This window comes from Equus caballus, chromosome 6 (assembly GCF_041296265.1).
Source record: "Equus caballus isolate H_3958 breed thoroughbred chromosome 6, TB-T2T, whole genome shotgun sequence".
Classification (NCBI taxonomy): Eukaryota; Metazoa; Chordata; class Mammalia; order Perissodactyla; family Equidae; genus Equus; species Equus caballus.
This window is the reverse complement of record NC_091689.1, coordinates 10,716,393-10,743,638: the sequence shown is the minus strand read 5'-3', so window position 1 is coordinate 10,743,638 and position 27,246 is coordinate 10,716,393. Positions and strand designations below refer to the sequence as shown.

Below are 27,246 nucleotides of genomic sequence, written 5' to 3'. Positions count from 1 at the left end.
CCACTTAACTATGTGACCTTGGGCAAGTTACTTAAAACCCTCAGTTTCTTCATTTGCAAAACAAGAATAATAATGCCTCAAGCTCACAGGATGGTGAAGATTAAATGAAATAATGCGAGTCAACACCATAAATGCTCAATGAATGCTTGACATGTCATCACAATTGCTATTATTATTAAATATTTTTACAAACTGAATTACTTTCAAATGAACTATAAAGACAATCAGGTACTATCGATCTTTGTATATTTCTCCAAAAAGGAGAAAAATGACGTTGACAATCTATACAGGATATTTTTAAAGAGGAGGTTTAACCAGCTCCTTAAATTGGGCATTACACCAAGAAATCCTGAAGATAGCACATTACCTAAAATTTTTTTTGTTTCTGTTTTTAACCAAAAGTGATTATGCAAGCATTCTACAAAGAAACTTTACAGAAAACTCTCTCCTGAAATGTAACTTCATTATGATAGTGGGTAAGCCAATGAAAGAAAAGAGGTTTTTCTTTTCACTCCTTGTGCTCATTTATCTTCTTCTTTTATTTAAAGTCAGCAGAAAGAACTAATTAAGGCAAAGCTAAAAGAAATGAATTCAGAGTTTGCATTGCACACATGAACTAATCTTCCCACAGTGGCATATTTGAAAGGCCACATAAGGAGCTCCTTGATACTGTACCCCATCTAATGAACCTTCACCAGAAGGGGGACAGGGGGAAGATATCTCTTGAGTGTGCACTTTGGTTCTCTGCAAACTGACTCACCAAGTCATTACCACGCAAAAATACAGTGTAACAGTTCTTTGAAAGGGAACAATGGAAAATCACGACACGCGTCAAGGCTTGCTTTACCAAACACACCTTGCATGGGGATTTTGTTCAGAATGAAAGATGTGGTGAAAATTTTAAGATGCAAATAAGTGGTGAATAAATGTGGGATGTACTTACACATTCATGCACCAAATGCTGGAAGGCTGTGAGCCACGCAGAGTGAAGAAATATACTGAACCATCCATTTAGTAGGTCATTCTGAATGTAGCCAGCAAAATGGCTGTGTGCATGAAAAATTACTACTATATTTTGAGAGATCCTTTCTAAGAATCCTGAAATATTAATAACATGGTCTTAATGTAGTTGAAGACAAAAGAATGTGTTAAGGGTAGCAAGGGTTGCCGAGAATAACACAATGATAATTTTGTATTTTCTGCTTGTGCTCATAAAAGCAAGAGGAAAAGAGAGTAAAAATAGTCAGTGTGTTTAAGAACAACAGCCTTTATTTTCCAAATAGGTATAAAAGTCTGTATTCTCCAAACGACTTCATATGTACTTATTCTTGGTAACATATTAAAACTAGCTTCAAGGAAAAGTAGAAAAAATATCAAGTGGCAAATTCATTTTTCCCCTTAAATTATCATATACACATGGTATGATATCATGTATATCATATCATATTGTATCATATCATCACATTTATCATATCATATACATGTATCATGTCATAGACGTTGCCTTAAATTATCATATACAAATAAATTTTGAACTTTAAGGAATTCAAGACACCTTCCAATTTGATTTTTGTGAACTATGAATTTAATTTTTTAACTAGAAGTAGTCTCGTTAGAGTAGAAGTTGAGGAGAGAGCAATGCCCTTTTTTTCTTACAAGCTTTTGAATGCACACCGTTTTCATATTGCAATGAACCGGTTATAGGCCAGTTTTTGTTGTCCATCTTCTACTTGCGCTGTGAGATTTTAGATTTTGATGGCTGATTAAATGGAGGTGCACAAGGATCCATCAGGACCATGGACTGTTTTCCTCCAACATTTGGATGGGAAAAAATAAAACCAGTTCGTGCCTTCCTGGCAGTACTAGCTCCGAGTGACCAGGTTAACACAAGTTGCCTTTGTTGACTGTGACTGACTGAGTGACAGGTGGGACCCAGTGGGTTTTTGTCCCCGTTTGGCCCTCATTGTGTTTGATGTGGGAAGGACAAGCTGGAGCCCCAGTGCTTCTTCCTGCCAAAGCCAGGGTTTCTGATTTTAATGGAAACCCTTGGGCCATTTTAAGCATGACCAAAAAGCACCTTGCATGTTGAACCTTATCTAATTATGTGATGTGTGTAAACTTGAGACACATAAATCTCAGTCATTGGAGCAACTTGTTTTTCTAAGATGCTCCGGTCCAGTGAAAGACGAAAGCAAATAAGGGAGAGATTGATCTCCGAGCGCTTTTATTGTCGGTGTTCCACACATCATAAAGTTTTGGCTCGTTAAAGGAAATTCCATAAACAACTTTAGTTAAGAATAGTGAAGTTACTGTGTGCCTTTCTGGAGCTTCTGCTAAACTCCCTTTCCGCTTGCTATTACAAGAGCATGATTAAGAAAATGCCAACAGGATGTGCAAGAGGGAGGAACAGACTTTCACTGGAAGCCATACGGATGCTTAATGGATGAGTAACAGCAGAGGGATTGTGGCCATATCTTTTTAGAGAATCAAGCAGTTTTGTGGGTATTTTTTAAGTTACTCAGTTGAGTAAGACCTGCTGGGTTGCCGACATGGTTGGTCTCTTGGTGGTCAGGCTGATGGGTCTTTCTCTCAGCTGATATTTTTGGTACTACGGAAACATCTCAAGGATGTGATAAATGGAGAGAATTAAGAATGAATCATACTGGAAAGATTGTGGATAACCGTCACTTATTTTTTATACCTCTGGTCTTATGAACTAACTTTATTTTTAATGACCTTGTCACTGTGGGTTTAATACTGATGGTGTTGGTCAATTTTTATTTCAGGTTGAGACAGATTTGGGAGGTGATCGTGAAGGGCGTAGGGGAGAAAAAAGGCGGAGCAAGGCCCTATTAATTATTTTTTATTATGAGGTTTCAAAGAATTATGGAGTTTTTCCACATTAGTACAAGCAGTCCTCAGTGTCAGCGTGGTGTTTGTAAAGATGAAGTCATGGAAAGCAGGTCAGGTGTATAAAGAACTATATGGCCCATGTTCTCTGTACCAGCCACTTGGTGGGGGGGACGTATGCAAAGGGAGGGAGGGAGGTGTTGAAAAAATGGAGAGAGCAAAAATCAGGAAGGTTTTATTAATTTGAAAATAAACACCAAGTATCAGTTAATCTAAAAAAAAAATCTTAGCGTAATATGTTCCAGAATCTACAGTTGGTAGTTTATAGTACTTTCCCCTGAAATTGTGACTACATCTTACCAATTCTTTTCTTTTATGTTATGGTCGCTTTTGTTGGTCTTCTCCTGGTTGTCTCTGTAGCTGTAATTAGGAAATAATCACCAACCAAGTTTTGGTTAGCACTTGGATAGACTTCCAATTGCTTGGTTCAAGACCACGCTCTCAGATTCCAAGCATGTGGCCAAGAGTCCAGGCTTTGGGGGCCCAACACTTGAGGTCAAAGCTGGTCCCTGACATTTACCAGATGCGTGGTCTGGTACCAACAGTTTACTGCTCAAAGCTGGTATTCCTCATTTCCAAGGTAAGGCTAATAAGGGTGCCTATGGAAAAGGAGGAAAAGGTTGCCTAAGGATTAAACAACATCGTGAACCTAAGCAGGGTATCTGGCATGGAGGAAGGACTGAATAAATTTCAGCTGTGATTTTATTGATACCACTGGTTTTAAGAAAATTTTTTCCATAGGGCTTTTTGCCATCTGACTAGGATTGTTAATCACCCTTAAAAAGTGACTGTCATCAATTAATGTTTTTGGTTGCTTTACCTATATCTCAAGCCAGGTGATCACTGGTGATGAGCAAAAATGTCCCCCTTCGTCTAAATCAAAGAGTTGACATTTTGCTTTGTTATATTAGTGGTGGTTTATATTGGTTTGTTTGTCTTCTTTCCTTTAGCCTGCAAAATTGGATATTACAAGGCTCTCTCCACGGATGCCACCTGTGCCAAGTGCCCACCCCACAGCTACTCCGTCTGGGAAGGAGCCACATCGTGCACCTGTGACCGCGGCTTTTTCAGAGCCGACAATGATGCTGCCTCTATGCCCTGCACCCGTAAGTTGTCTGCTTGTCTCTCGTTTCTTTGATGTCAACAGCTTTCCTTACCACCTAGCAGGGCGCTGCCAGGTCTTCCCCCAGGATAACCATGCGGGGGGTAAATTAGATCAAACACATATCTTTTCTCAACCATAGAAGGGGAAATGCTTTTGAAAAGAAAGGCTCTTTCTTCCTGTTCTGGTTGCCTTCAAACTGCACAGCTGCCAACAGACCACTTTGTGGAGCAGAGACTGAGCATTCAGGGTTGTCTGACAGTGTAATTAGAGCTCAGATTGGAATTTATAAATGGCTTTCCCGTTTCCTCGAGGACTCTTGGGGAAGCTTGACAGCTGCGGGGAGAGAGGTATAGGTCAGAGTTCCGAGGTTGGGATCCCGTGTAGGCAAGTAGTTTCAGTTCTGTGCACTGATGTCATAGCTGGCATGGTCATTATCTGCCTTCCTTCTTTCATCATAGTTTTGTGTTCATAACGTTTAGGCCTAGATCCTAATAAATGCTTGTTTAATGATAGACACTCAATAAATGCTGGGTTAATGAATGGATGCAGTTGGCACCTTAGTATGCAGGGGAGTAGAGAAATCTTTACTCACACTTTGCATGGGCAGTGCTCCTGGGGGTTGCCATTCCTTTCATGTACACTCTGGGCTCCGGAGACTCTGACATGGCTGTGACCTTGATTAGAAGAGGGAGTGGTGGGCCCAGGTATTCCCCCTGTGTTTCCGTTGGGTGAGTCTGTGTATGGAGGGGCAGAGTCTAGTGGCCAGGGACACAGGCTTGCCACACGTGTTGGCTTGTTTCTCAGCCCACCATTTAGTAAGTGAGTGACTGTTAGCTTCTTATGTCTCAGTCTCCTTATCTGTGGAATGGAGTTAATAACATGACCTGCCTCGTGGTTGTTGGTATTCAATACCCTCATGTTGCTTTCATACTATATAAAATGCATAAAAGGATGCTACTGGAGATATTTTAACTTCTACTGTCATTAGGACCATTATCATTTTGTTTTCTAACTACTGTTAACTTCATCTTGGCTGACCTAGAGCCAACATCTCTGCAAATAGAAGTATTTTCTGGTTTGGGGGCCATTGGGCCAACTCTGAGACCATTGTCAAGCCCAGTCAAGTACCGCCTTTAAAAGGAGTGGGAGAGAGATTTCGGGTCCATCCCAAATTTGTACTGAAATGGTTATACCCTTCAGAGTTTCTTTCATAAACAGAGATAATAAAAATAATAATAATAACAATAAGCATTTTATAATCATACCCAGGTAATGTATTAGGCACTTTCGATAAACCTTATCACAGGGCTCATATTTTAAGGCAGTCCTTACCAGAGATGTTAAGGAACATGCCCAAGACTCTACCCCAGCTTGATGATAGAGCAGCACAACCAGAAGACTCATATAGTTCCTATTTGCTGGGAGGCCGTCTTGCCCGAGCCCCCAGGTCAACCACAAATTTCCAGAAGGAAAGAAGATACTAGGACCAGCCTTAGGAGTAGTGTAAACCGGCCAAAATTTCCTTATTGTCTTCTTTTTCTGTAGTACTTTCTTTGGATGACCACATACATCTGACATGCTCCAGTCCTAGCCTTCTTCTTTTCCAGTCTAAATCTTCTTCTCCTATGTTCCATTGTGCAGGATTAGTTTAAAGATGCACACTCCTCATTTATCCACACCCACTACCAATGATTCTCCAGTTGTGGCATTTGGGGGCAGGATAGCAAACTCAAAGGGAAATATTGTGGGCTGACAGTGTGATAATTGCCCTTAATTTGCATCTCGCAACCCACCACCTACTTTCCATACAGATAAAGCCTTCTCAAGATTGGGATTTGATTGTGTTATGAACTTCATAAAACTCACCTTTGATGGCAAGTCGCCTGGCTCTTTCTCCTGGATATTTTTAGTCTCCTGATTTTCATCGGTTGTCTAGCACTCTAGGGTACCGTGGGCCAATCATTTAATTACTGCAGCTTCTTATGTGGGAGTTTAGGAGACCCCAAAGGTTGCCACATGCCCGAGTTACTGGAATGTTTGCTGTATGTGTAAATGTGGTAGCTGAGCCCTTGGAATTTTATGTTTCTGTAGGAATTAATTGCTAGCTTTACCTTGACGGTGCAACTGAGAAAAAGAAAATATTGATTTTAGCAGATGCGTGGACCAAAAAAGTTTAAAAACTAAAGCAACTTTTGCATTTTTCAGAAATTTGTTTTCAGCAATAAGAGAGGAAGACTAGTAGCTTTTTGTGTCATCAGTAAATGGTCCACGGAAATACCGAAGCAATGTGTGATCCTTCTGCTCCTGGTCCATCCTCTGGGAAGTCCTCCTACACTTCACTAACTCAATAATAATCTTCACATCATTCTAATGTTTTTGGCATCCCTCTGACATGAGTTAGGAGGAAACACAGTACTGATGTTAATACCACAAAGTTTACTCATCTGTAAAATGGGATTCTCATTATCTACCTGTAGGGTAGTTTCAAGAATTACATAGAAAAATATTTGCAAAGGTCTCGCACATGGTAGGAATCTAACAAATGGTTCTTCTCTTTTTTTTAGCCTGAGCTGGCCATTTCCTCTCCCAAACTACCACCGTGGCAGATTGCCAATGCAACACACTGCCTCCCCAAGCTGATGTTCTCACTTGACTGCACAATGAAATTACCCAATGGCTGCACAATGCTCCAGTGTCTCTTGGGGTAGCACTCAGGCATCAGTATTTTCAAAAGTTGCCCCCTTGATTCTACTGTGCAGATAGGTTAAGACCACTTCTCTACAGAGTTGAATTTTGAAGTTCTTTTTTTAAATTTAATAAACATTAACTATATGAGATGCTTAAGACTTTTGAGACAGGAATAATCAAGGAGGTGACCAGATTTTGCTAATAGGTACACTAGCACATTAAGCAGCAGAATTAGAATCTATTCTAGCCTACGGCTCTCTCTCTAAATTACTCCCTTCTTGTTGAATATAGTGGAGCTGCACTCTGCAATTCAGTAGCCACTAGGTGCATGTGGCTATTTAAATTCATAGTCATCAGCATTAAGTTGAAAATTCAGTTTCTAATATACACTTGCCACATTTCAAGGGCTTAATAGCCACATGTGGCTGTGCTGGACAGCAGTGCTATCGAATATTTCTGTCATCGCAGAAAGTTCTGTTGGACAGCCCTGTAGTAGACATTTCAATAGGGAAGACAGTGGGAGTTTCTTAAAGAACCTCTTGTTCCGATAGCCCACAGAATGAAGTCCTGCCCCCTCGCCCCACCCCCAGCTTTAGCAGATTCTTTTGACAAGATGTGAGGATGGGAAGGAACGTAAACATCAGGGATCCTTTCAAACTGCTTCCAGCCTAATCAGTTCTTCCCAGTTGGTTAAGCCAGGTGACAAACCCAATTCCCTTGTGCTGACAGCCATGATAATCAGGCACCTTCTCTGTTCATTATGCTGTCTTTAACCCTAGCATTCTTATGCAGCCTTGCATTTAGTGATCGCTCACTGTGACGGCACACTAATGAAGAAATAAAACACACTATCTGAGACTCATTCCTCTAGCCAAAGAGAGACTCTGCTCCACTGGCTTGTAAAATCAGGTTTTTGTTCACTTGGAGAACGATTAGACCAGGTGAATACAAGCAGCATTGGCTAATTTAGAAGGCAACGCCTAAGAAGTTCTTCATGCCTAAGAAGTTCTTCACACCATCTACATTGCTTGAGAACTTCAGAGAATTGAATAGTAAATAAAGTTAATCTTGAGGAAGACTTTTGATGGAACCTGTGGTTAGGTTAACATAAATGGCTGCCTGTGAGATAGGCAGTGTCCCAATGGAAGCATTGTATGCATATTTTCAAGAAAATAATCCATATCATTTGGAACAATGCTTTTAAGCATTAATGTGCATAGAAATCACATGAAGGCCATCTAGAGATTAGTAGGAAAGGTCAGGCCAGACGTTCTGCATTTCTAGCAAGTTCCCAGATGCTGCTGACATTGCTGGTCTTTGGACCCCCTTTAGGTAGTAAGGATTTGGATCTTCCCTGATGAGTGGCAGGAGACGGGAGAGCCTTTCTTCCATGGCTGTTACTCAGGGCTGTTCTTCAGCTCAGTGGTGATTCTACGAAGATATTTCAGTGGTTCTGAACATTCTCCCTTAATGGAAACTGAATACTTCATTTGTCCCCCAAATGAAGAAACTATGACCTGGTTCAGAGTTGCCTAATCAGATACACTCGCTGTAGGGCTTTCTTTGTTTTTATTTTCTTCCGGAATTCCCACTAAGTTACTACCAGATAGTGGAAATGTAAATGTTCACCTCGCACGCATGTATCAGTCAAGAAGGGCAACAGTGGTTTCTGTGACATTGCCAGCAAGGCAGACACTGAGACCTCTATCCACCCAAGGATGCCATTTAAGCTGATGAAGGAATTTTGCTTTCATGAATCATTTCTTAGGAGGAATTTCAAGTGATTTTTATTAATGTGTTAATGTCCTTTAACTCTGCAGATAACCACCCCTCCTCCTCCAGATCTCTTTCACCTTCCCTTTACCTTTCCCTGGAGTCAGGAATGCGGTCTGGCAATCAGCAGTGTTGGGAGAAGTCAACTGCATGTCTATGCAGGAAGCCCTTGATTGCCTTAGTCATTTAGATGCTTGTTCACTGATTATAGTGAGAAAGGTCTTCTTTTCCCCCACTGGGAGGCTGAACTAATATTACTTTTAAGGGAACTTTCCAACCCTTTATTTTGTTTCAAAATGTACTAGAAAAAAATGCCTTGCAGAAGAAGTCAGTTGGCTTTGTAGATCTAGAAAGAAATAGCTTCTTTGTTATTTTGCCACTTTTCCTTCTGAGCAGCATTACCAGAGTGGTTTTCTGTATTTTTCAATTGGAAATCTGTCCTTGAGCTTTTCGGGACTCTTCACTTAACTTGTTTGATGAAACTTATTAGACCCTTGTGATTGGGGGCGCTCTGTAAATAAGAGATTATTATTTTAGATTGCCAACTTGAAGGGCCTTCACAAATCTGTCTCCAAGTAAACGGCCTTGAATAATTCAGTCAGCTGTGCCAAACAAACAAAGAGTGATTGATTGATACTTAGACATGGCCTAAAATATTCCACAATTGCAGCTTTTAAGACAATTTATACCGGAGTTGCTTAGAGCTAATGAGGGCAAATTTACCAAGATCTGTGACGAAAGGTCCTGATTCGAAAAAGCTTTCTGCAGGTTTAGGTTATCAAGAAATTGAAATAACCTAACTCCAAACAGCAAACATCGCTTACATCGTCCGTACATTTGCCTTTTCTAATTGAATTTAGCGCGCCACTGTATTTCCTCCAGAAAGTGTATTGTTTTAAAATTACCATTTCAGTTCTATTACTCAAAGCCCTCACTTCTAATGCTTTCTGACAGTTATCAACATAATGAACCATAATGAAATGATGAGCAATCTTCAGTGGAAACCCAGTGTGGATCCCAGTGGTGCTGTGTGACTATGTTGTTAAAATTTGAATGCAAATTAAAATAACATCGTCCTTACTTGTTTCCAAGGTCAGGAGAAGAGAGAGAGTCTTTTTTTTTTTAATGCTTTAATTTTGGAAATCGCACATCCGTTTTCAAACAAGCCCTTGAAGGTGTCACTGATGTTCAGTTCAATTCTCTACCCCAAAGATTTACATACTTAACAGTCTGGCTAAGGGGTTTGGGACTAGCATGAGGCTTTGATGTATAAACCATAGGATAAAAGGCAGCCTTCAGTTTCAAGTAAACTGCGTTTTTTTCCCACTGGAAACATATATTTTTTTTTTACTTTACAGCTGCAAGTAACTAATAACACAATGATGGGGGGGGGGAAGGACATTCTATGAAATTGATCAATGAGAGGGTAGTTAGCTCTAATGAAAGACTAGTTATTAGCAGAGTGAGAACGAGGCCAAAGTTTTGTTAATGAAAGTGTTTTGGAAGATCCGTTGGTTGATCTCTAACCATTTCACATTTTATCACCCGTACAATCCATCATTTTTGTGAACGTATTTGTTATGAAAATTCTTGAATCTAAGATTTCTAGGGGGAATTTGTTATTTCATGTCATTTATCAAATCGGCAATGTAAGAGTGTACTTTTCTACTCCGTTCCATTTGTCATAGGACGAAAACTCGAGCTGAGACACCAGCTCCCCCATTGCTAGATTACGGGACATGGTTTTTAGTTCAGAACATATGGTCCTGCTGCCAGTTAGCTGGTTGATAAGCTGACTAACGTGCTTGTCCCCTGGACCGTACAAAGTGATCAAAGCAACCAAAGATATTTTGATGATTCAGAGGCAGCCTTTGACGCATTCCATTTCTAGGCTGCTTCTTTCATTAGATCTCAATAGTACAAGGTCTGACATCAGCTAGTGAGTAAGCCATATCCTTGTCTCTTCCTTTTTGATTGCCTTTCAGCATTTTGACTACTAATAGGATAAAGTACCTCTGGAGAACCTATGTGTACAATTCTTGTCCATAGCCAATAAGGATATAGGGGAAAAGATTACCAGGTGTGCTTAATGGAAGGTACTAGATGGACCCCAGGCTGTTGACTTGCCAATTGGTTGTTTGTAAAATTTTAAAAAGCTTCAGGATATTTAATTAATATCAGGTATCATCTCATTGAATTGGTTTTTAAAACAATGCTATTTTAGCCTCTCGCTTACTCTCCAACTTACTTCTCATTTTAACAGTCCACTGTAGGCATTTCATACGGATTAACAGTATAATGTGGATTCAACTGGAAAATGTATAGATTTGAGGAAAACTAATGTATGCCTAAGTGAAAGGCTTGAATAATCTGCCAATGCCATTTAGCCAGGTTATTAGAATCTTTCTACAGCCATGAATAATTAAGAGTGGCTTGTTATCAACCGAGCCCTGTCATTTCTGGATTGCATTTTTGACACTATTCGTGGAAGTCATACAGTGGTTGTGCACAGCATGCTTCTATGAAACAAGGTCAATTATACATTTTCCTGAGGTGCCCTGGGGTGAGAAGTGGATACCTTCTTTGCTATCAGCATTTTGATTCCCTTCTCATAGTTGACTCTTATTCTGCATGCCGTCTGCAGCTCAGCTGAAGATGAACTGAGAGCAGAGTCCTATTGCATAGATATAATTGCTCCCCTCCAACCCATGACCTTCCACCGAGGGAAAGAACCTTTAACAGAAACTCTTAAGTGCACTCTTTCCTGGAAGTTAGGAATCATACAGAGAGGATAGCTCAGGTAAGACAAGAGAACCATCCAGGAAGTAATGTCGGCTATCTTCAGCAAGAAGGACCAGGAATCTAGGAGAAATGTGACTTGGGAGTGAATTGAGAAAGTAGAGAACATTCCAGCTTGTTCCACAAAGAATTCATCATTATGCTTCTTTCTTTTTCTTCTTCTTCTTCTTTTTTTTTTGCTAAGGAAGATTAGCCCTGAGCTAATATCTGTGCCAGTCTTCCTCTATTTTATATGTGGGTTACTGCCACATCATGGCTGATGAGTGGTGGTGTAGGTCTGCACCCATGATCTGAATGTGCAAACCCGGGCTGCCAAAGCAGAGTGCACCAAACTCAACCACTAGGCCACAAGGACCAGCCCTTATGCTTCATTGTTTTCTTTGATTTGTGTTTATCTCTGTGAAGGGGTTAATTTTAGCCTTGGAATCAGGGTTTCTGATCATAGCTTTGCACATATTGATTGTGTCAATTGGGACAAGTTGCTTAACTTTTCTTTATCTTAGTTTTTGGTCATCAGATTGTTGTGGGAAATAAATACTTTTGTGTCAGATTTTATTATGGGGATGAAAGAGATAAAGTATGGAAAAGTTCTACGTAAAAAAGTGTAAATTGGGGCTGGCCCCATGGCTGAGTGGTTAAGTTCGTGCGCTCTGCTGCAGAGGCCCTGGGTTTCGCTGGTTCAGATCCTGGGCACGGACATGGCACCACTCATCAGGCCACACTGAGGCGGCATCCCACATACCACAACTAGAAGGACCCACAATTTAAAAAAATATACAGCTATGTACTGGGGGGACTTGGGGAGAAAAAGCAGAAAGAAAGAAAAAAAAAGATTGATAACAGTTGTTAGCTCAGGTGCCAATCTTTTGGGGAAAAAGAAAGTAAATTAATTCACAGGCTAGCTAATTCCGAAGCAAAATACTCATAGTGTTTTTTTTTTAAGAAATAGTGCTTTTCTCAGTCTTTCAGATTGTAGCTTCCACGTGAATAACAGAGTTTACTTTTATAAAGTAGATCAGCCATAAACCAGTCATCTTAAAATGAAGAAACCAAAACGCGATTAAGCCAGTAAAGAAAAGACAAGCGTTCCTGGGGAGAATGGGAAAACAGATATGCCAGAAAGATAGGTGGTGGCAAAATTTGAGCAAGAAGCTGCCTCTAAAGGAAGCCGGGAATGTTTCATGACAGCCGTAAGTGATTGATGCGTCCAAATGGCTCTGTTTTTTAATAATGGGTACTTCTGCTTTGGCTCTATTCATTGTTAAAACACATAAGCTGCTGTGATAAAAGGTTATGCTCTATTCATATATCTTGGAAGAGGTGTCCCTGAACGGCAGTCTTTATGTAAACTAACCCATAGAAGCAAGGGCTGAGAGAAAGCAATTAGTGGTGGCAGCATATACAACTGTCAGGGGGAAAGCATGAGCTTTATTTCCGAGTCAAAATTTACACACCACCCCGGTTTACTCTGCCTTAAAACATGTCTTTCGGCTGGAGTGAGATTAACAAAGGCTTATGGTGAAGTGTTGGAGGGTTTTACCGCTAAGGCACTGAAGTATTATTGACAGTCCAAAAGTTGTAGATGATTAATGAAGCTCTATGAAATGGAGCTCGAGACCGAAGGTGCCTCTTCCTCAGAAGCTATGTCTTGTACTGGTTGCCTGGGCATTTTAAGAAGGTGACAGTGGAGCTCAAAGAAATGGATCATTTAAGAATTACGTTTCTGTCCATGCTCTTGGGGAATGTTTCTTTCCACATCCAGAATTAATTTCATGGCTCAGGCATTGAATTTTGAAAGGGTGATTAAAAATCAGTTAAGTATTAAAAGTCTGTGAAGCTTTAGAAACGACTATATCCATGAGCCTGGCTCTTTTGGTTTCCTATCAACTATGTTCTAGCCTTGCTTGGTCGCAAACTGAATTTTTTTTCAAACTTTTAGCATGTGATTGCCTTTTTTTTTTTTTTTTGAATCAGCTTTTGTGATATACATGTGCTGTGGTGGGGATGCTTCTGAGGAGCGAGCTGGACTGGGCTGAAGAATCGTTATTCATTGATTATTTATTCAGCAGATGCTTCATGAGCATCTACTGTATATTTGGTATGTTTCTAAGGGCTGGCGATACCCTAATATACCAGGAAACAGAAAAGATTCTTGTTCTTGCCCTAATGGCAATATGAATAATAAACAAGATAATTTAAAATTCTCACAAGAAGAGAAAAGCAAAAGATGATGTGATAGGGTAAAATGGAGGAAAGGGGAGGACTTCGCATTGCAGAGAATAGTCTAGAATGTGACGGTGAGATTTGAACTGAGACCAGATGGGTAAGGAGGCAGCTGTTAAAAGAGCCAAGGGGGAGATTCCAGCCAGAGCCACCAAGTTTCAGGTACTTGAGTTGCATGTTTAAAGTGTTGCTAGCTATGTGAGTTTTAAGCTTGACTTATGTTTTTCCCCTTGGTCCCGGAGTCTGTTAGCGCTTTAATTCCAGTTGTTAGAAGAAATAGAAATTACAGGTTTATATGGCACATTACACCATGCGTCCATATGGATTGATATCCTTTGGCGGAACCTGCTTCTAAATGCGATTAGCATAGCAGGTCTCTATCTTTTGCTGAAGTTCCAGTTGCCTCCTATACGAATAAAGAAGCGCCTTTTTCTTGACTGATGGAGGTAGAAGGCATACACAGGGGTCAGTTATTCTGACCTAGACTTTCCAAGAAATGGTTCATACGCAACTCCTCCTTCAACCTGGAAGCATTTATGACCTTAGGTTCAGTGTTGACTGATCCTTTTTGAATGACCTTATTAAGGCTCACACAGATTTCATGTGGATGTATAAACATTAAGTTGTCCTAAATGGGGCTGCTTGAAATCCTGACGTAAGCCAGCAAGTGTGTTCTCTAAACTACTCAGATATTCTGTTTTAGGCTCATACGTGGGAAGGAAGAATTAAGATTTGTGGAATTACTGGAATTTTCTTTTATGCTTGGAATATCGCCCTTCTTAAATGTCACCTTCACTTAATTTCTCTAGATAATGTGTGGTCCGTTTCTGGAAGCTTGTCTTTTCCCAGAGGAGAGCACGTGATCGGTTAAGGAAGATCAGGATTTCTTTTATCAGGATTTCTTTTATGAGATAACATGATAGGATAGGATATTTTATGATATGATATTATAGTCCTTTGCTTCTGCTGCAATTTGGCTATAGTTTCTTTGGGACCTCATACTGTCAAACTCCTGTCAACTGAATGGAGGTTGACATTCCACTAGAAAATAATAATTATCCATTGTAGCACCTTTCACCAGTACCTGCTGTGCAATACAGGAAGTATTGCACACCAATGAAGTGAATGGATGCTCATTAAATTTATCCACAGTGGCAGGAAATGCAGTGCCCATTTCTTTCAGAGCAATGAGAAACTGCAGAAACACGTCACAATATTTTACATATTTTATTCCTTCCTTAGTGAATGAAGGTAGGTGTAACCTGGGCTTGAGAAGCCAGAGTTGTTGCCTGGGCTGTATAAATGAGTAAATTAGGAGCTCTTGGACTCAGCTTCCTGGATGCGTTCAGGATGTGCTTGAAGTCCCTAGAATCATGTGGAAAATTATGAGGATTCCCATGAGCGTCTTTCTGGGAAGAGGGTGCATTGCTCCCATCAAATTCTCTATGGCAGGGATTGGCACACTAGGCCCCAAAGGCCAAATTCAGCTGCCCCCTGTATTTGCAGATAAAATTTTCTTGGAACACATTCACGTCCATTTGTTTAGGTATTGTCTATGGCTGCTTTCGAGGTACAGTGCAGAGTGGAGTAGTTGCTACAAAGACCATTGGCCCATGGAGCCTAAAATATTGACTATTTATCCGGCCCTTTATGGAGAAAGTTTGTTGAAGACTGCTCTAAAGGATTCCATCAGTTAAGGATTACTTCATTTGACTCTTGGTAATACAGCAGTTATCTGCGCCACAAAATTATGTTAACAATGGGGAGGGCCTTCTAAATATGAGAACTTTAAAATAGTTCAACCTGCTAGCCCCATTCTTGGATGCAGGGAGAGAATTTTTAACTTATATGTGAATCCCAAGTAGTTTTACAAATAAAACCGAAAATGTAAAGAAAGGATATCTATTTTTCCCTTAAGTATACTTTGGTATTTGATTAATTTGTGTTTAAAAATGTCTTGATTTTGATGATAAAATTTAAAGGAAAACTGTAGCTCTATAAAGGCTGATAAGGAAAATGCGAACCTATCTTTGAAATGTTAAAATTAACTTCCTTCAGAGATTAAGTTTTCTATAGCTTCATGCCTGAATAAATCATCGCCTGAAATCAAGATGGAGAAATAAAAGTCATGACAACCAATCCCAAATTAACTCAACTTTAATGGATAGAGCCTGCAGTTTGAATTCCCAGCCCTACTGGCTGGTTACAGAGCTAATAAAACAAGAGAGGGTAGTTCTTGCCCTTGCAGTCTTCTGTATTTAGCTTCCTCGACTCTTTTCCTTTTCCCTTTAGTCCTTGCCCCTTCCTTCAACTATCCAGGGAAGTATCAAAAGGAATCAGAGTATTTTTTTCTCTCTCTTCTATGCCCACCTCTTGTAGAGCAGGTGAAAAATAATGGACACTCAGTAAATATTTGTTGAATAGTTCAATGACTGCACCATCCTCCCCAACAGAAGTAACCACTCATGTATGATGTATAGCCCTAGCTCTCTCTACTTTGTCCGAAATATTTTTAAACTATAGAAAGAAGGAGTTTGAAGTAAGCTAGTTACATTGACATGCTCGTCTAAGGGCTGAATGCTAATTAATTTGTATATGAAAAGCTAACTAGTATAGCTTTAGCTCAGAGATGGCTGTATTAATTCACACACTTAAAATGACATTGTGGGCAGGTGGGCATAAGATGCATTAGAGGATTTTGCTAGTTTTCCATACAGTCACTCATTCATTTACTCATCAAACGTTTACGGAGCTTGCTCTCAACTAGAAGTCATGGTAGACCCTGGGAAATGGTGAAGATGTCAGTTCTTCTCTTGAGGAGCACGTAGGCTGGTGATAGAAACAGCTATGCAGTGTGTGTCTGATTAGCAAGACCCTATTACGTGTTCCAAACAAAGAGACAGAAATAAAGACTTGAAATGTGGAACAAAACCTCTAGCGGGATTGCCGCCTATCCTATATTCAGGCTGGTAGTGGGTAGTTTTGGAAAGCATAAAACCCTGCCATTCACAATGACCTCCAAGCTACCTAAAGGTGGTGTATGCTCAGGAGATATAATGTCAATATGGAGACTAGAAAATTAAAACAAACTGTGCCATTATCCCTCTTGGTTGTAAATCTCCTGTTTGTAATTGGAGACTTATTTGCAGGTGGACATATTTCTGATGAGAAAGGCAATCACTCGTCAGAAATTTGATTGTTCCTAAATATCCAGATACGATACTTACTTAAGCAGAAGGGAAGATGGAATCCAAGAGTTAAGTTTTTTTTCTTTTGGATGCCTTGTACTTATTGAGAGACCTTGTGTTAGAATACTGTTTTCGTTTTGGCCCCTCTGCAGATAATTGTTTTAATTACTGCTGTTGAGTGTGGCTGTTGGGCTCAGGTTGACTTTTGTCTGTATTAAGGTCCACACTTTATTCTCATTGTCTTAAGAAGGGAATACTTTTTTTTCTGAGGAAGAGATGGTGCCTTCCTATAAACGAAAGCACTCTTTGATATATTCATCACCTTTTAACCGGCAAGAGTTAAAAAAAAGGAAAACCACAATCCCACAAACACAATATAACCACCATTATGATTTCAATTTGTCAAACGTGCGTTCTTTCCCAGGCTTATGCAGGTCAACATTATAATCATACTGGGTGGATATTTCTATATTTTCTTCCCTCTCTTAATACTCTGTCACAGTCCAATTTCTAAGCTGCTACTGTGCCCCATATAACCATCACTCCCCATGGCAGCATAACATAAAACATATGCAGTTCAATTCAGCCAACCATTCATGGAGGCAACAACTTGAACTTGCCCAGTTCTCTGTCTTCCCTTGAGCATCTGCCCGAGTCCTCTTTAAGTCTCACTGCCCAAAGGAAGAAGGCTCTTCTGGGCTACCACTTGTTTTCAGGCCAGCCCTCCATTTTGAAATCCTCAAGCATCTTTGAGCTTTTTTTTTTTTTTCACATGGCAGTGTTATATCTCTGAGCCCTGTGACCATTTAGTTTTCTGCTCCATTTCTTCTCTGTTTGGACACTGCCATGTCCCGTCCCACATACTAATTACTGACTTTTTGCTTCTGCAGTGCTTGATTCATTGTGTCACATTTTCCCATGTGAAAGAGGACCGGGAACGTTGGCAAGGAGGTTAATGGATTTAAGAGTCACTCTTATTTAACCCTGGAAGTCACAGCAAAACAAGAACTGGTGGCTGACCCATTTTATAAACCAAGCTATGGTCAGCCTTAGATGCAGACTAGTAATGATTTCCCCATGGTGGCGAGCACCTGCAGAATTTAAATAGGAGTGAGGATACACACTCCTTCTTCCTACCTTTACCTCTCAAACTTTGATGAAAATGACTGGTTTTGTTGTTATTATACTTTTAATGGGGACCACATGGTAGGGCAGAAATAACCCAAGAGTGGGACTAAGTACATATGGACTTTAAATTCTGTCCCTAGATTGCACGAACTTTCAGTATTACCAGACCCACTTTCTGGATCTCAATTTTCTCATCTCTAAAATGAGGCAGTTTGACCAAATGCTCTTTAACATCCTCTCTGGTTCTAGGAGTCTGCGATTTTAAATAGTTCTATTCATTTATTCAAAAACCACTTATTTGACCCAATTATTTTCCAGTCACTGTGCTAATGTTCATAAATACAAATTTGAAATCTAAACAAGGAAGAAATTTATATTTTCCTTCTGGGGACTTCTGTGGGGTAATCTTACCTGTAACACAAATTTCACAACAATTTCTGCTTTAGGGTTCACAGCATGGGGAAGTTCTTCACACTAAAAGAGGTTGTCGGTAATTAGTCTCAAGAGGAGATTGGGAGGACCTGTTTACCTTGTTAAAATAAAGTCTTCAATTAAGCTGTATAAAGAGAAAAGGAAAGTGAATTACTCCTTTTCAAAATTACCACCAAAATCCTATAGACATTCATCAGCATGAACTAAGTCATAAATTTTCAATATGACTCCTTATCTGTAGGTTTTCTCTTCTAATTCTCTCTCAATGGCTACTTTGGAATAGTACATTCCATCATGATTGACTAGATCAAGCTGCTCCCAAGCCCGTGGAAGCCTCCAGCTAACTTCCTTTTCCTCAGGAACATGAACAAATTTCCTTCAAAGCCATCATTACAAATAAATTAGAAGTAGAATAGCTATGATGAGCAAGAAACTTCAAATTTTCATTAAAACTCACTTTGGCTCTTTTCTTGGAAGACTGACATGGGAAAGAGGAAGGAAAAGAGAGAGCTTTCTAAGTGTCACACTGAGTAAATATTTTTCATTAAACTGTGGCAGGCGTCTTTTTTTTTTTTTACTTTTTATTAAGATTATGATAGTTTACAACCTTGTGAAATTTCAGTTGTACATTATTGTCAGTCATGTTGTAGGTGCACCACTTCACCCTTTGTGCCCTCCCCTCACCCCCCTTTTCCCCTGGTAGCCACCAATCAGTTCTCTTTGTCTCTATGTTTAACTTCCACCTATGAGTGGAGTCATACAGAGTTCGTTTTTCTCTATCTGTCTTATTTTACTTAACATAATACCCTGAAGGTCCATCCATGTTGTTGTGAATGGGAGGGTTTTATCCTTTTTTATGGCTGAGTAGTATTCCATTGTATATATATACCATACCTTCTTTATCCAGTCATCAGTTGATGGGAACTTAGGTTGCTTCCACATCTTGGCTATTGTAAATAATGCTGCGATAAACATAAGGCTGCATGGGACTTTTGGAATTGCTGATTTCAAGTTCTTTGGATAGATACCCAGTAGTGGGATGGCTGGGTCATAGGGTATTTCTATTTTTAATTTTTTGAGAAATCTCCATACTGTTTTCCATAGTGGCTGCACTAGTTTGCATTCCCACCGACAGTGTATGAGGGTTCCTTTTTCTCTACAACCTCTCCAACATTTATCACTTTTTGTTTTGGTTATTTTTGGGCAGGTGTCTTTTAAACCTTGGGAACCAGCTCAGACCAGGAAATTCTACCCCTGCCCCCACCCCGTGTCTCCCACTTTGATTCTTCCCCCGCCATGGCAGTTTGTGTCCCAACTTCTTGGCATATAAAGACGAACCTACAGCAAGAAGCAAGAAAGTTCATTATGGTTCTATAGTCTTATTTATTATTATTATTTTTAAACCAACCACTATGTTGTTTGTGAGCAGCTGTTCTGTTTCAAGACAGCCACCACCACCATTCATATCTTGAAACTCTTTGATGTCAGTGGGGATGAGCGTGCTTAAAAAGGACCTGATGCGGCGCTGGTCAGTTGAAGGGCAAGACGTGGGGCCTGGGATCCTGGGAGCCTTTGTACAACCCCTGCCTTGAGCTGAAATCTCTCAACAGCTGTCCTTTTGACATGTCTGCAACCCGGTTAAACCAGTTCCTACTAATTAGCCATACACAGCTTACCCCTCAACTGCCATGCTGAACTGAAGAGGCGTATCTATAGAATTCAGTTAATCTTATTCCATATTGATGACACACTGTACTTAGGAGTCGTCATTTATCTTCAAAAGTGGTATACAACTATTAATTTACCAGAGGCCCACAACAGCCCTGGGAACTAGAAACACATTTGTATACCCATTTTTCAGATGATAAGATTAAGACTAGGTAAATTATGATATTTTCCTGCCACTTCAGAGAGAAAGACTGGGCTTGGAGCCCATTTGCTGTAAAGATGTTTCACATCTCAGCGTGGCAATCGATGCTGCGTTTCTTTGCACAGGAGTGAGAATGACACTAACATATACAGCCTTCTATCATATTGTTGTTTTCAAAGATCTTTTTGTTGGCTTGATTCACTTTTTACTTTCTTTGCCGAATAGGCCCACCTTATTTTCTATAGCTGCAAGAGGATAGTTTTAGTTCTCAGTATGACAATATGTTTTTTTCTTTCTCTAGGCCCACCGTCTGCTCCCCTCAACTTGATTTCAAATGTCAATGAGACTTCGGTGAACTTGGAATGGAGCAGTCCGCAGAACACGGGTGGCCGCCAGGACATCTCCTACAACGTGGTATGCAAGAAATGTGGAGCCGGCGATTCCAGCAAGTGCCGGCCCTGCGGAAGTGGAGTCCACTATACCCCACAGCAGAATGGCCTGAAGACCACCAAAGTCTCCATCACCGACCTCCTGGCTCATACCAATTACACATTTGAAATCTGGGCAGTGAATGGAGTGTCCAAGTATAACCCCAGCCCGGACCAATCAGTGTCCGTCACCGTGACAACTAACCAAGCAGGTAGGGATCAGATCCATTTATTATATGATCTAAATGTACATAAAGAAAGGGCTCATCTTGATGTCCATGAATGATATTAAAGTTCAATTCTACAATTGAGGTAGAATCATATGGGTCTAATTAACCTGTGAGCTGTGTTATAATGCAAAAGACACTTAGAAGGACGTTTATTCAATCAGCAAATATTTTCTTGGACATCAACTGCATGGTACACCCTATATTAGGTGGTGGAGAAAAACGAAGACTGAGACAATGTCTGATTGAAAGAAGATAATAGTTTACTGAGCTGGGTCACTCCATGCTGGACTTCTCTTGTAAGGCATTCATATCAGCCGTGTTAGTCATAAAGTCCGCGGTTGGACATCAGAGCATTTACAGATCATTTAGGATTATAAAATTGATTTTTACCAATACGGAGTGCTATATGAGTATTTACTGTCCTTTCCAACAAAAGCATTAGCAGTTATAGTTTTAATCTTGTTTTTTACTTCAAAATTGTAAAAATAATTGATGTAGATCTGTATAGAATCATCATGTAAATCTGTGAACAAGGATTGCTTTACAAAGGCAGCTTTAACTGTGCGACGGACAAAATTTTCCTCAAAACACATACTACGTTTGTAACCACTTTCATAATTGAATCCACAATTGACCTGTGGGGGAGGAGAGTTAATTTACCCCATTTCCTACATCATTTTTCTCTTCTAATTCGGATGACCAGAAAACATGTTCTTTTCATGAAGTGCTTCTGGGAAGTTAATTGCAGAATTGTCACAAAATCCTAAATATCAGACATTTTAAAGTGCAAGTCAGAATCTAGATTTCTAGGCTCCAGCTCCTGGCCCACTCATTCCTGTTCCGCCCCTGAAAAAATTTCCACGCTAATTTTCCATTCTGGATTTCCACCACATGTTTCACATTGCCGGCTCCCTGTTATTTATTTCTGGAGAGTTAAAGGGGAGCAGGAAAAAAGGACTGTGGTTTATCCTTTTGTGAGGCTTTTAAGAACAACAAACTTCATCGGAAAAGGATTATAAATTGCCAACAATCCTATCTAACCTCTTACTGCACTTTTCTCTTAAATGAATGTTTCAGTAAGTGCGCTCAATAGTTAAGTAAAATATATCTGTGCTAATTGATCCTATAGTGAGAACTATTCCAGCGTCCCAATCAAAGCTATTATTTTTCCACTTTCCCCTGAACTCTCTAGAATAAATAAAAAGTTAAGACTTGGGAAAGATTTTGAACTGGAGCTAGAATGGCAAATCCTACTGGAAAGCAACTTCACTTGTACAAATGTGACCAGTCTTTTAAAATATGTAGTGTGAACAGATCATCTGGTTATGCTTTTGTCTTTTGTTTCTGCACTTTTAGGTTGTGCACACTGTTAGGGGTATTCAGTTTTAGTTTTCTACGAAGACTAGTATGATTTAGGAGGTTTTGAAAGCATCACAAGTACTCTCTGATTGCCAGCTTTTTATTAGTCTCGTTTGGAAGAATGCAGTGGAACCATTGCACAAAGATCCAGGGAAACACATTGGTGCCACTGTTGTTTCAGAGTTAGGAGGAGCCAACAAGAGCAACCTCTGCACGCCCTGGAGAATCTGGTTTACAATCCCATCAATATTCTTAGGTTCAGCCTCGTTGTACCTTCTTGGCTGTCCTCAAACACATCACTACTTTGTGTTCTTAACTCAATTAAAACTGGAAATGGAGCTTTCGAGGCCTCAGCTGTACAAGGTGAAGTCATTCTCTTTGGTGGAGACTCGCCTCTGGGAGACATGCTGAGGACAGGCTTGGCTCCCCCAGACTTCTGTGGCAGAGAATTCTATGACTCTGTAAACTTAGGGATTCAAGCCAAGGGATTATGTCAACCCCTACCCAGACAGAAGGAACAAGAAGTGCAAAGAAGATAGGCTAACAATCCTCCAAAAGAGGAAAATGTGCAAAAACATTAGGAGAGAGGGAGGGAAAAAGTCAAAGTTTTATTAAAAATGTAGGTGGAATTCTTTCAGATCCAGGAAAATGGTGGACAGGGAATTCCTCTGACACAGTGAGGTTTTCTCTGCCACGGCAAGCAGACCTGCCAGGAGATTTGTTGAATGGGACAAAATTCCAGCTCCTTGTTTTAATTTTCATGAAGGGTAATGCTGGGAAGCTGTTCAAATTAAAAATAAATCTTTCAATAAGGAGACCTCCTATGTGGCCAGCCAGAAAGCTTTTGCTTAGCAGAGAGTTGTATGTGTGCACGGCGCAGCCTCATTATCCTACCATAATTTGGAGCTCACTAATTCAAAATCATCGGGGTAGTTTATCTTTGATTAACAAACCTTTTCTTCATAGTAGTGCAAATTAATAATGTAGGCCAAAATTCTGGGTGAATGTAGCAACCAGAAACTATCAAAGCTCCCCTAAGCATATTTACATATACACAATTATGTCCTAATTGCAGCCATTCCTATCATTTCATTAAATTAAATTCCTAAGGGACCTCTATAGGCCATGAAGTCTCACTCTATAAGGAATACATAGAAAGGATGAATATTAGCATTTACCACCTGGAGGCCACAAAGTTTCCTGGCTCGTCAGTTTTGCTTTGTTTTCATGGGGTTCTTTCTCTCATCGATAATATATTTAAAAACAAACTAACACAAAACCTCCTGGAATTCCTGGTCTTTTCGTCGCTGCCTCTGAGCCTTTCACGGTTGAACACCTCTAGGAGAGGAAAATGACTCACTCAAGCCAATGTCAGCCAGGACTTGAAACCAGGGAGAGCTCTGGTCTTGAAAGGACAAAGTTGCTTTCATATAAAATTATTAGATAATTGGTAGCATTTATGTATACGTTCAGTTCGGCCTTCTGCCCATCTCTGAGAGCAGACACTGTGAGGATCTGGACATGGAGGGGAAAGTTTAACTGGGCTTAGTTGTGGAATGTGGTGTGAATGGGCCAGTGTTCTCACATGGTCATTTAAACCGTTTTAGCCCAGATCTTACTCTTGGCTTCTTTAGGGGCTGATAACACCCTTTGCCTCTCCTCCTGAGTTTAAACCCAATTGACACAGAAGACAAGACAAAGGGAACTCAGGGTGTCAGCTTTATTGCTGATCAGCTGGTGGAAGGATGTGAGCGTTATATGTGTAGCCAAAAGGACTGGTTCTAAGGACACTTGCACAGTGTCACCCAGAGACAATATAGCGCAGCTGGCTGACTGTAGGCTTCCCACAAGGGTAAAGTGTGAGCTGCTAAAGTTGCCCAAATGATGCTCTGTGCAGGTAGACAGGTACGAGACAGCACAGAGAGTTGAGCCAAGGACATAGTACTTCTCCCGAATTCTCTGCATGAGATGTCACCCCTACCCCTAAGCCAAGGGCAACGAAGGAGAGGTGGGAAGACGGGGTGGGTGAGGAGCTCCAACTGAAGTGGCCCCGTAGGAGAGCATCAGACAAGGAAAATGGAACTTCTCCTTACAGTGACTTTGCTACCTTGCAGTCCAAAGGGAACAAAATGCGCTTCTCTCGAAAACTGCTGTGTCCCGTCCTCCATCTTCCATCCTCTCGCAACTGTTCTGGCCTTTGTTTTGGAGGAGATGGTTCTGATGTTTATGAAAAATGAATAAGCAGACTGCCAGCTGGTTTGTTTACTAGATGGCTTTCCTTCGGATCACTTTTACTTAAGTGGACCATCTCAGGCAAATGAATACAGGATGTGTCACAGGAGAGAGAAATGCTGTATAAATGAAACAAGGTTTTCCCGGCCAAGCAACGGAACTGTGAACACTTTTGCTAAAAATGCTGCGATGGCAGCCAGCAGTAGATCTTAATATCACTGAGCCAGTTTTCGCTGTACACCCCCCAAACCTCTCACCCCTGGCTTCAGGCTATGGGGCTGGACCATACTCTAGGCTCTTTTTTTTAAATCATTATGAACTCTTTTGTGTGTTATTCTCTACTAAGCCTGGGGTGATGATATCACTTTTTATTTTATTTTGCATGTGATGCTCTTCTAGATGCTTTACAATGAAATACACGTGCCAGCCTCTCTTTATCACAGCTATAGCATCCCAGTGACAAAAATCTTCAACACTGAGTTTGGAGGAGTTCACATATTCCCTGGATCAAGTAATTATTTGAACCTAGCTAATCTCTAAGATGGCCAGTTTTAAAATTCTGTGATGCCAAGAATATAGCCATGAGCCATGAGCATGAAGAAGTAGCACTTATTTCCCCAGGATGTTCTGAAACTGGCTCTAAAGGCAATTCCACGAGAGGAAAAAATTCCAAAAACTGCTTCAGCAGAATTATCAGAATGAGTCTGAATCCTGCCACCTCTCCACCTCTCCAAGATATTCACTTTAAAGGACAAAACAGTAAACTAGCTGTCCCCCTTGTATAGTTGTCCCATGCCCCTCCCCCGACATTTGTCTGGAGATGTTTTTGGTTGTTGTAACTGGGAGGAGGGGAAGTGCTATTGCATGCAGTGGGCAAAGGCCAGGGATGCTGCTAAACATCCTATGATACTCAGGACAGTGTCCCACAGCAAAGAATTACCTGGTCCAAAATGTCCGTCCATGGCACCAAGATTGAGAAATTCTGCTCTAGTGATATACTTAAAAAACAGGTCTGTGACTTCAGAGCAATGTCCATCTCCTAAGAGTTCCATCACCAACTATCTTTGCTTGGTTCCCCTGCTCCATGCTGGGAACATGATGCCCCCAGCACTGTTCTCGGAGGACAAGCCATCATAAAAGGCTGTCTGGGGCCCCTTGCGAAGAATCCCCGTTGCTGCTTGTTAGACTGGCCTTGTTCTCTAGGAAGGACAATTAAGAAAACCACAAGAAAACACCACACCAGCGATAAAGTCACAGGACACCTCATTGTAATGCCACTGCACAGCACATAGTAGATATTTAATACTGGTTTATTGATTAACACATTTATTTACAGTAAAAACAGCCAGTGAACTCTCTTTGTCAAATAGTGATAAAGTTAATAAAACCAAAATAATGAGTAGAGAAAAGAAAATAACTAAGTGCAAGAGGCATACTGTCTTTTATTACTCAACTGGTAAGTTCCCATTCTCTCTTTCTCTGCCATCTTTTAATTAGACATATTATGTTATTTGAGTGGGATAATGGAGAACAGTGGGAATTCTCATCCCCACTGGGTATAATTGCTACCTGTCTTCTAGATAGCAAAAGGAAAGCTTCAAGGAGCTGGTGGGAGAAAGGGAAACATCTTAGAGCAATTGAGTTAGATAATGTGCGCTAGGCATGGTGGCGCCAGGTTTTGTGGGGTCCGAAGCTTAGATGATTTTTGTGTGATTTCAAAAAAGAACCTTACAAAATTACAAATATCAAATGAACAGAGCTTTGGAAGGGGCCCATGCAACCTTCTTTAGCTTCAGTGTATAAAGTTCTGCCTCTGATTAGATTGAAATCAATGTAGTTGTCAGGTAAGGGGACTATTGGGTAATTATGCCTAAGAGTGGAAATGAATAGGAAGCAAGGAGAGCTATCAGGAAGTCCAGTCCAGCTTGGCCTGATATGAAAGGCACTGAAGTGCAGGGTCACACTGGAATGGTTCTGGCCCATAGATAGGTGTAAGGGACAGCGCTGGAGCAGGCCTGAAGTGAGGTTCGAGATCAAATTAACAAGAAAAGAGCACTCTCCTGATTTTGAGAATGATAATGGAATACTAAACTCAGATGAGATGTGACCAGGACCAAGGCTTTTCTGTAAGCTTGAAAAGGAAGGGGGAAAAAAGAAGCTCTCATGATATTTTTGAGGCATGAATATCTGGCTTCTGTTAGTACCCTGGAGCAGAGGTTGGCAAACCATGGCCCAGGAACCAAATCTTGATCCTCCACCTGGTGTTGTACAGCCCACTAAGAATGGCTTCTCCATTTTGAAAGAGTTGAAAATACAGTCATGCATAGCTTAACAACTGAGATATTTTCAGAAAAATCCATCATTAGGCAAGTTCATCATTGTGTGAACACCATAGAGTGTGCTTACACAAACTTAGATGGTATAGCCTACTACACACCTAGGCTATATGGTACTAATCTTATGGGACCACCATCATATATGTGGTCCATCATTGTCCAAAATGTCATTATCCAGGGCATGATGATAAACAAAGGGAGAATGATATTTTGTGACATTTGGAAATTATGTAAATTGCAAATTTCAGTGTCCATAAAGAAGTTTTATTGCAAGAAGTCCTGCTCGTTTGTTCCTGTATTGTCTAGACTGCTTTCACGGAGCAACACAGAGTTGAGTGGCTTCAACAGACTGAATGGTCTACACAGCGAACATGTTATCCATCTCACTCTTTACAGAAAAAGTTTGCCAATCCCTGCTCTGGCGAACTAAATTAAGCGGGAGGACCAGTCAGAAAGGAGGTTGAGGGGCCAGCCCTGTGGCCCGGTGGTTAAGTTCGAGTGTTCCACTTTGGCGGCCCAGGGTTTTGCTGGTTCAGATCCTGGGT

At 40.6% G+C, this 27,246-nt stretch overlaps 1 protein-coding gene across 2 annotated transcripts in view; it reads left to right on the top strand.

Annotated features, from left to right (window-relative positions):
- The window catches only part of EPHA4 (EPH receptor A4), a 139,153-nt gene that overhangs the window by 59,797 nt on the left and 52,110 nt on the right, over positions 1-27,246 (top strand). For both annotated transcript variants that reach the window (XM_003365125.5, XM_005610642.4), the window contains exons 4-5: positions 3,861-4,016; positions 20,418-20,756. In XM_003365125.5, the coding sequence (XP_003365173.1) occupies positions 3,861-4,016; positions 20,418-20,756 (495 nt within the window). The remainder of the gene's footprint in view (positions 1-3,860; positions 4,017-20,417; positions 20,757-27,246) is intronic.